Source organism: Gracilinanus agilis, chromosome 1, assembly GCF_016433145.1.
Source record: "Gracilinanus agilis isolate LMUSP501 chromosome 1, AgileGrace, whole genome shotgun sequence".
In the NCBI taxonomy this organism is placed as follows: domain Eukaryota; kingdom Metazoa; phylum Chordata; class Mammalia; order Didelphimorphia; family Didelphidae; genus Gracilinanus; species Gracilinanus agilis.
The window spans coordinates 2,653,589-2,667,181 of NC_058130.1; the positions used below are offsets into that span (position 1 = coordinate 2,653,589).

Below are 13,593 nucleotides of genomic sequence, written 5' to 3' on the forward strand. Positions count from 1 at the left end.
GTGGAAACTTGTCTATTTACCTGAAGAATCCAGAGCTTCATTGTCCTCCAAGTCAAAGCCTCCTGTAAAACATGGACAAGACAGAAGGTTATAACCCAGCAGCCTTTCCTCTCCCCCCACCCTTCTTTCGTTGCCCAGAAGGATTTTAAGCCAGCATTTGTTGTCCCCTGAGAATCTGACAGCATCCTTGTGTTCTCTGTCATCATCCTTGTGGATGGGTCCATGTTCTAGGGACCTGTTGGCCTGGGAGGTGATGAGTTCCCCATCACCAGAGGTCCCCCACCCAGACTGCATGGCCACTGCTTGGGAAGGTTTGGTGGGGACTCCCAGAAAGGAATGGGCTGGAATATAGATGCTGAGACTTTGTGACTACATTTGGGTGGGTGCCCACGCAGAACCTTGAACTTGACAGTGGGCACCATGGATGCATGGATGACTGGGTGCTCAGTCAAAGAGGTTTTGGGAGTATAATTGGATACCCCAAACTCCCCCATGTCAGTTCTGCTTGGTGACTGTGGCCAGCTGAGAACTGGCTGTGAATAGTGGTCGAGGGGAAGGTCGAGGGGAAGGACGAGGGGGCGGGCCACGTAAGGGGTCATCCCTCCTCCCCTTTGGCTCTTGCCATGCTCTCCCCTGGCAGAGTGACCAGAGTGCTGAGCTTGGAGTCAGGAAACCCCTGCGTTTCATCTTGGCTCTGGCACCCGGACCTCAGTTTCCTCGTCCCTCTACTGGAAACCATCTTTTATTCCTATCTCAGGGTTGTCATGAGGAGTGAATGAGATCACGGAGGTGAAGCTGAAAGTGTTAACACATGTTGGCCGCTGGCTCGCCTTTCCGGGCCCAGCTCAAGTCTTCCCACCACCTCGAGGAAGTCATTCCGACGTCTGGAGGCCTCGGAGCCTCTCGTTCTTCCTTCCATCCTGGCGACGGACGGTCTGAGGCACAACGGGCCCTTCCTGTGCATCACATCCACCTCGATTCCATCCCTTATTCATCCCGGCGCGTGGAAGTGTGTCCTCCGTGACCTGGGAAGCTGGCCGGGCCTCTCGCCGTCCCGTGGGGGCCTCTTTTCTCCCCAGAGAAGCTAGCCTGAGCACCTCAACCGCTTGTGGCGGCGTCTCCCAGGCATTTCGCCAGCCTGCTAATGAAGGCACCTGGGCTGGGCGCTAACAGCCTCAGGAGTGCCTGAGATCTGGCCTCTGCCCGGACAGAAAACTGATTTAAATTAGGGAGAAGTCTCAATGTTTTCAGAGCGCCATTGCATCGCCTTCCCACATGTCCAATGACTCATCCTGCGTAATTGTTGCCCAGTAGCTGCACTAGGGGGACCTGCTGTATGGAAACCAGAGGCGGGCCGTGCAATGAGCACATTAGTGCTCTGGGTGCCAACAGGGGCACGCCAAGTTGGCAGAAGCGTGCTGCCCTCTCGCCTTCAAAGGGCCCTCCCAGGGCCCCACGAGCGGCAGGACTGACGGCCAGTAAACGTCCGTCACGTCAATGACGAGATGCCGGGAGGACCCGAGCTCTCCGGGAGCGAGTCCCTTCTCGGGCAGTTTAAGTACGGATTCTGGGGGTTCGAAGCGGCCCCCAAGGAGGGATCGCTCGGTCCCTGTTCCCATCCTCCGCTTCTTTCTCTTCCCTGATTTGTGGAAGCATGTCGAGGCCTAGTGGGGAGATCCCAGGAGAGCCTGAGCCACGTCCGGGTGGGCTGATTTGGAAGGATGGCGGGTCCCGCAGGAGGGAGGGAGCCTGAATGGGTGAGATGCTTCTGGGGTGCCGTATGTGACGGGGTTAGACTCAAGATCTGAGGGAAGAGTCAGCTCCGCTGGGAGCTGGGACTCCGGGGTTCAGGATCCACCCAGATCCACTTGGGGGTGTCCCATGCCCAGCAACCCCCTCGCTGCTGGTCCTCAGGCCAGCTCTGGGGAAGGGAGCATCCTGGGTCAGAGCTGTGCCGGTCACAAGGGGCCACTTCAGACCGGACGGCAAGGGCATCCCAGGCCTGGGTGGGATTCTCCAGGCGTCCCCTAGAGGAGCCTCTCCTGACCTCTTAGGGCTTCTGGAAACCTTCTGGACCATGACATCCCTGCGCCCCTGTTCCCCCACACCTCCCAACCCCGGCCTCTCTTTGTGCCCTCAGTTTCCTTTTCAGCCTGCTCTTAGCTGGAGGCTGGGAGGCCTGGGGTGGGGGGCAGGCAGAGCTCTCCTCAGCAGGAGGCAAACAGGACTTTGTGTTTCTGAAGCCTGGCACGGACGGAGGTGGGGGCTGCCTCCTCCCAGTAGCAGATACACCGTCCTCCCTCATCCTCCCTGGCTTCTTGTGCCTCAGGCCCTCCCCGGAAAGGAGGACGGCTTGGCCACTCCTTCTCTCGGTGAGGCTGGGCTGCCTCCTCCATCCGCCTCGGGCCGGCCCTCTAGGAGGGGGTCCCCTACAGACTCTTTGGTCCCGGGACATTCCCCGCTTTGGCAGTAACTGAGAAAGGCCCAGACCAAGGCGAGCTGGTACATGTACCTTCATTGACAAACTGGAAGAGTTCAGGGCAGCCAACCTCCACCACCTGTCCCACGATGGCCGGCTTCCAACACGTGATATTGTCCCACATGCCAGGGCAGCCTGTGCAGAGAGGGGGATGGGAGGGGTCAGAGGGTCCAAAAGCGTGAGCCAGGAGGGCCAATGGTCAGCGCCATCCCCTCCCCACCCCGAAGGCACCCAGACAGCAGCATCGCAGGGCACCCTGGCCATCCCGGGCTGGAAGGGGCAGCCTTTCCCAGGGAGCCCCCACCAAAGACTAAAACCAAGGTGAAGAGCCGCTCCATTCTGTAGAGCCAAACAGGGCAGGAGGACCTGCCAGCCTCGACCAAGGCCCTGGTGCTCCGAAACCCACTTCCTCCAAAGCCTGGCCTACAGGTCACTTCCGCTCTGGACAATGGCCAGTTGGCGTTCCCTCAGTGCTCCAAGGGGTGCAAAGCCCTTCACCTGTTTTATCTCACCCGAGCCTCTGTGCCCTGGAGGCTGTTACTCATTACAGGGATTGCTGCCCTCCTTCAGGAGAGGGGAAACTGAGGTTCAGAAGGTGGGAAGGATTTGTCCAAATCGCTAGGTGACCAAGGCCCGGCTGGTCACCTGGTACTGATGAAATACTTACCATGTAGGGCTGAACCCCACATGCAAGGAGCTGGGGCTAAACAGCCCCTGGCCTCAAGGAGCTCAAGTTCTAGAGGAGGAGCCAGTCTAGAGAGAAGTAGTTCTATGGGAGTCCTCCTTCCCTCCCTCCCTCCTTCCTTCCCTCCTTCCTTCTCTCCTCTCCTTCCCTCTGTCCCTTCTTCCTTCCTTCCCCCCCTCCCTCCTTGCCTCCTTCTCTCCTTTTCTCCTTCTTTCCCTCACAAAAGTAAGAAATGAAAGAGTTGGTCTGAGGGGGCCTGAGCAGTGGCATGGCTGGGGCTCAAGAGGGTTCCTCCAGGAGGGGCAACCTGAGGGGCGTCTCCAAGGAAGCCGGGGCTCCTTGGAGGTGGGGTGGGGGAGAAGGAAGGCCCAGGGACCAGCCCTGCGAGGCCCTGAAGATGAGAGAGCCTGACATAGGTGGTGTGTAGAGGGTCTGGGGAGGGGGGAGCACAGTCAGAAGACAGAGGAGGGATGACGGGCGTTCCATGCCAAACAAAAGACCTTGGGGTGCAGCCTGGCATACTCCTATGGGAGCTGAGCTGGTTTGGGGGGACGGAGTAGAGGGCCAGGGGACGCCCACCGGCAGTGGGAGTGACCTAGAGGAGCAGCCAGTGGAGGAGGCCGGGAAGGAGGAGAACCATGTCCTGGAGGTCCAGAGAGGGCCTAACTCTGGCTAAGGCTGATGCTAAACAAACTGGAGGCCAGGAACAGGAAATGGAGGCCATCCTCTACTAGAGAGAGACAACGCGGATGGAAGGGTTCAGCTGCAGGTGGAGGACAAGAAGGCCGGGGAGACCCGAGGAGGCCCACTGCTGCCTCTGTGGGTCCCACGTCTGGGGGGCTGGGCCTGAGGGCTCCCTGCCTGGCTATCCATCCCTGTGGAGGGATCCCAGAGGCCTTGGGTCAACAGAAAGGCTGAACGAAGGGAGAACCGAGCCTCTGTCTATGGTCAGCTTCGGCCCTGGTCTTTCCACGAGAGGGCTGGCAGACAGAGGCCATGGAGAGAGTCCTGGGTGCAGGCACTGGGTGGGCCTCTGCATAGCCGTGTGACCTTGGGTCAGTCCCTTCCCCTCGCTGGAACACAGTTTCTTCAGGCAATTCTACAAGCTCCATCTAAAACAGGGCCGTGTGCGATCTGGTGGGGGCCGCGGCCCTTTGAGGCTGGCTCTCAGGCCAAGCCAGGGCAGGTCATCCTCTTGGCGAAGGTGCCGAGGGTGGAGGCTGCCTCCTGTTTGTCAGACCAGGAAACAGGCCCGAGCGCTTGGACACTGTCGTGGCCGGCCGCAGAGCCTCGCTCCCGAGCCCGACCCTCTGCCGCCGTGACGTCTGGGAGCAGGAGAAGCCGGGAGAGCCGCATCTCTGACAGGGGTTGGGCTGGGAGGGAGCTTTCCCCGGGCCGTCTGCTGTGGGTGACCACCTAGTCTGTCCATGGGCAAAGGGAGCCCGGCGCCCCTCGTTCCTCCCCCATCCTCCCCCGCGAGCACCAGCCCACAAGGACGCTCCGGGCTTGGCCAGGGCATCGGCAGGGACGTTCTGGGCTCGTTCCTGCCTATGTGACCTTGGCCAAGTCCCCTTCCCCTCTCTGGGGTTGGGCTTCCTTTTTCCCGAGATGGGTGGGGCTGGGGAGACCCCTAAGAACCTTCTAGGCAGCAGCCAGGCTGAGCAGGCCCGAGCGCTCCCCCCACTCCCGGAGGCTGGCTGGCTGGCTGGTGCCTGGAGCTGCCCCTTCCCCAGAGCCTGGCGTGTGGGGTGCGAGAGAGGAGGGAGGAGGAGGAAGGAGACGACAGCCTCCCCCGCCAGCCTGGTCCCTGCCAGCCTGGTCCGGGCCTCTCGCTCTCCCCTCCCGGTGGCAGCTGCAGCCCTGCTGCTCCTTGGAACAAGGTAAGGAAGAGGCTAATGAGCTGCCGGACATCTGCTGCCCAGGGGAGGCTGCTCGGCCAGCCCGCGTGCGGGCTAACAAGGCCCTAATGCAGGCTGAGCCAGCGGGGAGGCCCAGCGGCCACCCCCGGGCCAATGGGGACAGGCGGCCTCTGTCGATGCCTTTACAGACGCGAGTCTGAGCAGGGGCCCCTGCCTGGGAAGGCCCCCATTTCTGGAGGGGCCTCTAGGGAGAGATTCTGACTCGGTGGGAGGAGCCAGGCTTCAGGACTGCTGGGAAGATGGGGACCCAAAGGGGCGACGAGCCTTCCGTCCTGAGCCTCGTTGGAGCCACCATCTTATCAGTGATTTGGAGGAAAACGTAGATGGCGTCTTTTTGGAAACCCTCCCTTCTGTCTTAGGGTGGATACTGGGTCCTGGACCCAAGGCAGAAGAGAGCTTAAGTGACTTGTGCAGGGTCATACCAGCTAGAGAGTGTCTGAGACCAAACTCAAACCCAGGACCTCTCGTCTCTGGGCCTGACTCTCCATCCACTGGGCCATCCAGCTGCTTTCCTCCTGGTCCTCCGGGGCCATTGGACCCTGCGGTTTCCGGCTGCCCTTCTTCTCCATCCCTAGCTGGCCCTTTACCCTGCTTGTGCTCCCTCCCAGTCACTCGAGGGGAAACGCCCTGATCCTTGTTGACTTCCAGGTAAAGGCAGACCTGGGGCAGGCCAGCCAAACACCTGCTGGCACACATGGGGCAGGATGAAGAGAGGCGAGGCCAAAGGCCAGTGTTTACCGGTGCCTCCCATCTAGAGGCAGCTGGGCCCCGAGTCAGGAAGACCTTTATTCAGATTCAGCCCCAGACACTTACTAGCTGTGGCACCCTGGGAAGTCACTTACACTCTGCTTGCCTCAGTTTCCTCTACTGTAAAATGAGGATCCCAACAACACCTGCCTCCTGGGGTGGTTGTGAGGATCAAATAAGATCACTGTTGTAAAGGCTTTAGCACAATGCCTTGCACAGAGTAGGTGCTTAATAAATGCTTATTTTCTCTGCTTCGGGAGCACAAAACATCTTAGCAGACACGATGGAGCTGGTCACCACATGGGAGTCACTCAGTGGCAGTCCAGCCAGGGAGAGCAAAGATCAAAGCCTCCGGAGAGTTCTCAGAGAAGAGGAGGCTGGGAAGAAAGGATTCCAAGAAATGGTAACTCCATCCCTATTCAGAGAAGCCCTCGGTGCCACCAAGTGCCCAAGAGATTAAGGAGAGTCACCAACCCCGACTCCCACCATTTCCTACTTTACTTAAGGAGCTCAAGAGATGGAAATGACTTCACCAAGCCAAGAGTGGCTCTTCTTGCCCAGAGGAAAGTGGCAGGGCAGGATATCAATTCAATAGAAGGTCTTGAGGAGGAGAGCGGAATATTACAAGCCACATCCCCACTCCAAGTACAAAGCCGGTGGCCATCCCTGGGGCCCAACTCAACAGAGGGCAGGGCCATTAAACTGTACGAAGACTGACTCAGAAAACCACAGAAGAACATCATCTCGTCCTATTGTATTCTTCTTTATTTCGTGAACTACTTCCTGCTTATATTTGAATCTGCTGCTGCTCTGGGGATGGCTGCTCTGGTGTAGAGGAGAAAGAAGTCTGCTGAAAGCAACTCGTGAATCAATGAAATAAAACCATTCCAAGAACTAGCTGGAAGGAGGAAAAGCAGGAGATGAAGGGAAAGATTTGCCCATCTTTTCTCCTCCCCAAGGACCGGGGCAGGTCAACACCTGCCTTTGCCCACCATGTGTTAAATGAGGAAATGGAAAGAGAATGAAAGATAAAGCCTGGAAGAACCTGCGCCCGCGTTGGCCCAAGTCTCTCCTCCCACCCAAAAGGCAACCCTTTTGAAGTCATCAAAGGAGCAATTCTCTGAGCACCTGAAAGAGGGGGAGATGCCAATAGAGATGGAAATAATGGATGACATCATTGGGGGAAAAGCGAGCTAATAAGGCTGGCCAAAAATGGGAACAGTAGACGTTGGAGCAGTCATTGGACAAAGATGTACTGTTGGTGTAGTCACAAAGGAACAAAAGCCTTCCGGAAAGCAATTCGTATTTGTGCAAAGAAAGGGATTCGAATGTCTAAGTTCTCTGATCCAGAGATTCCGCTGCTGGCCACATCCCTTCAGGAGGTCGGCGTCCCCTGCTCCAAAGCCAAACACACCAAAATATTTCTAGGCAGACTTGTGGTAGCAGAGAGCTGGACACAACACTGGGGAGCAACTCAAGCTGCCGCGTGTAATTATAAGAGATGATCCAGTTCCCCTGAGAAATGGCAACTCCGATAATCCCCCCAATGTGGGGAGCTACCTGAGCGGCTGCCAAGTGAAGTCAGAGAACCAGGAAGACACTGTGCAAACCACCAGGCCAACGGAAAGGAGAAGAACCACAGCAGATGCTGCAAAAACATTGTGGCCCAGATTCTGTGTAGAGAGGAGGGACCTTGGCAGAAATTAGGTCTAGACCAAGAGCTGACACCAAGATGCGGTCAACACGGGCACATAACTTAGAAAGAAAGAGTGATGTTGGAAGCAAAGTAACGGAGCATGGAATACCCCACTTGTCAGAGCCATGGAAAAGGGAAGGAGGTATGACCAAACAAGAGACAGAGAGCCTTATGGGATAGAAAATGGTCATTTCGATTACAAACAAAATCAATGCAGCCTAAATGAGAAGGAAAGCAGGAAACGGGGGGAAATTTATAACAAGTATCTCTGATAAAGATCTCATTTTTCAAATATGGAGAGAACTCCGTCAAACTGATAAGAATACAAGGCATTCCTCAATTAATGGATGGTCTGAGATATGAAGTCAGTTTCAAAGGTATGCATAGTCCTATAAAAATGCTCTAAAAAGCTACCAGAGCCACATGAACAAAATGCTCTCCATCCCTATTGACTAGAGAAATTCAGATGAAAATGACTCTGAAGTACTGCCTCACTAAAGGGACATTAACGCTTTGTTGATGCAGTTGTGAGCCGATCCAGTCCTTCTGGAGAACCGTCTGGAGCTATGTCCAAAGGGCCATAAAACTGCACATACTCAGCCACACCGCTACTAGGTCTGCATCCCAGGGATCCCCTCACAAGGGAAAGGACCCATCTGTACAAGAATATCTCTAGCTCTCCTGCTGTGGTGGCAAAAAGTTAGAAATTGAGAGGAGTCTCGTCCGCTGTAGCATCTGCTTACGATGGAATACTTGGGTGGTAAGAGAAACGGCAAGCAGGATGCTCTCAGAAAAGCCTGGAAAGACTTATGTGAACTGACCCAAAGTGAAGGGAGCAGGACCAGGGGAACGCTGTGCCCAGTGACAAGATTCACCTCTGATGATCCGCTGAGAATGACTGAGCTCTTCTGGGCAAAACACAGACCCAAGACAATGCCAAGAGCCTCGGGATGAAACATGAAACATTTCCAGAGAAAGACCTGGAGTCTGAATGCGGATTGAATCATACTGTCAAAACTCTGTTTTTCTTTCTTTTTTTAAATCTGTGTTTTCTTTCACAACATGGCAAATATGGAACTATATTTTCCATGATGACACACATATAACCTATATCAAGTTGTTTGCCTCCTCATTGAGGGAGGAGGAGGGGGAGGGAGGAAGAGAATCCAGGAGTCACAATTTTTTTAACCCTTACCTTCCATCTTAGAATCAATATTGACTCTTGGTTCCAAGGCAGAAGAGCTATAAGGGCTGGGCAATGGGGGTTAAGTGACTTGCCCAGGGCCACTCAGCTAGGAAGCGTCTGAGGCCAGATTTGAACCCAGGACCTCCCATCTCTAGGCCTGCCTCTCTAACCACTGAGCAACCCATCTGCCCCAGGAAGTCACAAATTAAAAAAAAAATAAATGTTAAAATTGTTTTTACATGTGGTTGGGAAAAACAAGATAATTGAAAAGTTTAAAGAAAATTAAATGAAATAAGCAAGAGCCAGTGTTTGAAATAAAGCTAAGACTTCAAGAAAATAGCTTGGCTATATGGAGCGCCCCCTCTCTCTTGTTGGCAATAATTCCTCTCTCTAAGAGCTTGCTCTCTGGGCGTGGGGCGCACAGGGGCGAACGCCAGGGCGTAAAAGCAGCAAAAGACACCCATAACAAGTCTTTGGAACAGAAGGAGCCTGCGGGAACCCTGGCAGGCACTTTCTCATGTGGGGCACATCTGGAGGGGAGATCCCCGAGCGGAGCCGCGGTCTTTGGGAAGGCGAGGCGGGCAGACTCCTAGGAAAGCCCTCACGCCCTTCTTTAAACTACCACAAGTGTCTGCCCCAAACGGGTTCGGATTAGATTTCTCCGTGGGTGCCGACGCGGAGATGCCGATGCTCCCCAGCTCATGGCCTTGGGGGGAGACCTCCGCCCTCCAGGAGGATTCACTGTGGCCCTGGAGGCCACACGGGGAAGGGATGCCACCTACGTGGGGTGACGGGAGCCTCTCGGGGGCATCGTGGCTCCAGAGAGAGATGCCGGGCCCAACCGATGCCCGGGACAAAGGACGTGGAGGAGGGCCCCCTCTGGTCCTCACCCTCCCACGGGGTGATTGGGTGGCCCAGAGCCGGTCCCTCGGGACACACCGGGTCACTGGTAAGCAATGCCACCTTGTGGACAAGGCGGTGCCACCCAGTCGAATCATGGGTCATTCTGGAATTCAGGATTATATCAGCCGGGGGGGAGGTCTGTGGTAAACTACTGCAAACCTCCTGCACAGCGAGGGGCTCTAAGGGCATGGAGGGGGGTTCTGGACCTGAAGTCAGGAAGATCTGAGTTCAAATCTTGACTCAGATGCTTCCTTGCTATGTAACGCTGAGCCAGTCACTTCCCACTTCTGTTAGCCTCAGTTTCCCCATCTGTCAAATGGGGATAATTCTAGTCCCTCCGTGCTAGGGTGGCGATGGGGCTCAGGTGAGGCAACCTAGGTAAAGCGTGTTGCCAACCTTAAAGCCCTCTCTTGATGCTTTGCCAGTGTATGGGGTTTCCCGTGGCCCTGCTCCGTGCCCAGCCGGGCCCCTCACCTGGCGAGGACTCGTTCAGCCCCAGCATCTCATTGGCCTTCTCGATCCTCTCCAGGCACACGGCTTGTTCCTTCTTCAGGATGCAGTCGGGGTGCATGGCGGCAGCCTATGAAGGAGAGGGGGAGTCAGACACCCGAGGCCATCCCTCAGTCAGTCAGCGATCCCCAGAGCGGGTAGGGATGGGGCTGGGCGGCCCAGGACCCTCTGGGAAGCCTTCCAGCTGGTGGCAGCGGGAGGGAGGTGGGATGGGAAGCTGCAGGGGAAGGTGTAGCCTCCCCTCCCACCCCCATCCTCTCAGAGCCTGGTGCCAGCCGCCAGGGGCACACAGACTGGCATCTTTGCCCTGGCCTTGGTGCCATGCTTGCTCCAGGCCCCAAGAGGATGATCCAGCTCCAGGGTCCGGCCCCCACTCCCTCCCCACAGTCACAAGGAGCCATGCCGGGGTCTTGGCACGTTACACTGCCTGTTCTCACGTGTCGCCAACCTCAGGGCTCGCACAGAAATTGCCCGGGAATCGTGATCCAAGTCAGGGGGGGCCAGGCCAGGCCAGCCCTGGGGAGGGAGTGCCGGGCACTGCCTGGGCCCATGTCCAAGGCTTCCTCTCACATGAAGCCTCCCCAGATTACTGAGTGTGAGTGGGCCCTCGTGGCCCTCGGCTGGCCTCGGCCTCCAGGAGGCATCTCGCTGAGGGAAGGGGTGAGTGCACGCAGGAGTGGTGCCTTCTTTGGGCTGGATGGGAGGACGGTTCATCTATGATCAGGGCCGAGCAGCTTACTCTGGCTAGGCCTTAGTTTGCTCACCCGTAAAACAGGATGACAAGATCTGGCGCGGGGAAAGAAGAGTCGAGGCCATCCATTCACGGAGCCTCCTCCGCTTTACGGGGAGGCCGAGGGAGCTGCCCGCTGCTCCTCGGGCAGCAGGTCTCAGCACGGAGCGGCAGGGCGGGAAACCCTCCGGATCTGCTCGTTGCTCATTTGCTGCTCGGCCTCCCTACAAGGCAGCCAATTCCCCATAGCGGGAAACCGCACCCCCAAGAGGGGAAGGGCGGCTCCGGAAAGGCCCCCTGGCGGAGTCACGGGCTAGGCTCTGGGGTGCCCTGGGCCCACGAGACTATGTCCCTTCACGCCATCCTTGATGTGGTTCCCCAGGCAGTGAGTGGCTGGTAGGGTGGGCCGGAGGGTGCAGGCGAGGCTGGGATGGGGGAACAGGGTGCTTATTGCCTCTCTGCTTCTGGGCACGGCTCCCGTGGCCTGACCTGCCTCCCTAATGAGGGCTATTCAGGATCTCTCAGAGGCTAATCACCTCACCAGGCCTGGGGACTTTCCCAGGGACCAAGAGACGCCAGGCCCCGGGGGGTGCCCATGGTGGCTGGGAAGCCACTCCATCCCCAACTCTCAGCCTTCTTTGGGAACAGGGGCAGCTTCCTGCTGGAGTTCTGGAGGGGAGGAGGGGAGGGCAGGGAGGTGGGGAGGAGGGAGAGAGCCTGGGAGGAGCAGGTGGGGAATGAGGGGGAGAACGAGGGCATGACAAGAAAGGGGTCCTCCGAAGGCTTCTGGGAGAGCCAATAGGTGGAGCTGCAGGGGAAGGAGGGAGCCCAGGGCTGGGCCTCCTGCTCCCATCTGTCCAGCTCTGAATGTGTGCTCCCACCATACAGCGACTGTGGCCAGCTCTGAGCGGGCTCCTAGACATTCCGCCCCATTGGCTGACCTTGGAGAGGCGAGCTCAGCCCCCGGATGCCCCAAACGTCCCTCCTGACCACCCTGAACGCACTGGTAGAGAAGAGTCTCTGCCTGAAATCTGGGCCTGCTTTGTCCAAGGGAGGGACATGAAGACCAAGGTAGGAGGGCTAGCTTGGGGCTCCTTGGCCTGAAACGACCTTTCTGTGTCTGTCCTTCTCCCCCCTCTGACACCCGGGGCCTGATGTGACTCTGCTGCCACAGAGAATGATGGCTGGGAGACTCGGAGAACAGGGAAAGGCCCTCCACTGGTGCAAACCCAAGTTAGGAAAGCCCAAGGCTGCCCCAGGGAGCTGCTTCCCTGGGAAAGGAGCTAGCAATCTGGGGAGGAGGGGAAGGACCCAGGCAATCAAAGACAGATTCAGAGAGGTGGAGGACAAGGAGGACTCCAGGCCAGGCTCCATCGGTCAATCCAAAGAGGAGAGGAGAGCAGCCTCTAGCAGTGGCCACCTGAGCAGAGTCTAGAGCGAAGGAAAAGAGTCTCCTTCCTCAGAGTCTGACAGAACCCAATAACCGAAATAGACTTCGTGCCTGGAGGCTGGGGGCTCTGCCAATGAAGGCTGGGGGGGGGTTGGGGGGCCAAGGGAGGCAGGTTCCACGGGCTGGTCTGCTGAATCCAGTTTGGAGGGAGGAGGATGGGAGGGACAGTGGGGGTGTTTGGAGTCCTAGATCCCAGGCAAGCTGACCTATCTGTCATCTCTTGGGCAACCTGGGCGCAGAGGGGGCAAGCAGAGGCATTGTATCCATCTGGGCCCCAGTATTCTGTCTGCCATCATTCCCAGGCCTCAACAGGGCTGGCTAAAACACTCCTGTGATCCTCCCCATCACGATTCCACATGGTTCTAGAAGTGATTCTAAGAGCAACCAGGCAAGAGGAGGAATTGGAAGATTGAAGCAACAGAGCACAAAGAGAACAACTTATTCCAGCCTGTAGACTACAGCTTAGAAAACCCCGGAGAATCAGCAAAGGCACTCATTGAGCCCTTACCATGGACAGCAGCAACAGCAGGAGGGTGAGGATGGTAGCCTTCATGGTGCCTGCCTCTTGTCCTCTTCCAGCAGGAGGGCCAGCCTAAGGGAATCCCAGGTTTGGAGCACAGGGAAGCTTCTAGGCCAGGAGCACTGTAGAGGAAGTAAGGACTGTTATCCCTACGGTATATGGAGAGTGAAAATACCCCCATTGGGGGAGCCCCAGACTGGCTCCCAGTTCTTTGTCCAGCCACATCTTCTGTGGCTTCCCAGCTTCCACCCTCTGGGGGGTGGGAGGTCCCTAGCCCCTTCCTTCCCCACTGCTCCCTCCTGACACCCTCCTTGAAGTATTGTTCTTATTCATTAACCCATCCAGCACCTGCCCTTGCGGGACCTCTCTGGGGAGTGATCAAGGCCCATTCTTTGGAACCTCACAACACTCTGCTGAGGTGGAGATGGGGAGCCCAACCCAACCCACATTTCCTGAGCATCTGTGAGGTGCCAGGCATTGGGACGACAAAGGCGAAAAAAAGAAACAGAGAAACAATAGCTGCCCTCTGAGAGCTTCCATTCTGTCTGGGAAGTTTACAACTCATAGTTCTAAACACACATTGGATATTATATATATATACACACGTATATGTATATATTTCACAAAGTCCCTTTTTCACATCAAATCCCAGGAACATCTATCTTGTAACATTTAGATGAAGTGGTCCATTAGGTAAAGCCCTGGACTTGGAGTCGGGCAGAATTGAGAGCAAATCCTGCTTCAGACAAATCCCTTAACCTCAGCCTG

At 56.7% G+C, this 13,593-nt stretch overlaps 1 protein-coding gene across 1 annotated transcript in view; it reads right to left on the bottom strand.

Moving 5' to 3' along the window:
- Positions 1-12,858, bottom strand: part of ADCYAP1R1 (ADCYAP receptor type I) — a 51,449-nt gene extending 38,591 nt beyond the window's left edge. The window contains exons 1-4 of the mRNA XM_044656760.1: positions 12,814-12,858; positions 10,090-10,195; positions 2,513-2,614; positions 21-62 (exon numbers count right to left, since the gene is read on the bottom strand). Coding sequence (XP_044512695.1) covers positions 21-62; positions 2,513-2,614; positions 10,090-10,195; positions 12,814-12,858 — 295 coding nt within the window. The remainder of the gene's footprint in view (positions 1-20; positions 63-2,512; positions 2,615-10,089; positions 10,196-12,813) is intronic.
- Positions 12,859-13,593: the final 735 nt, after the last annotated feature.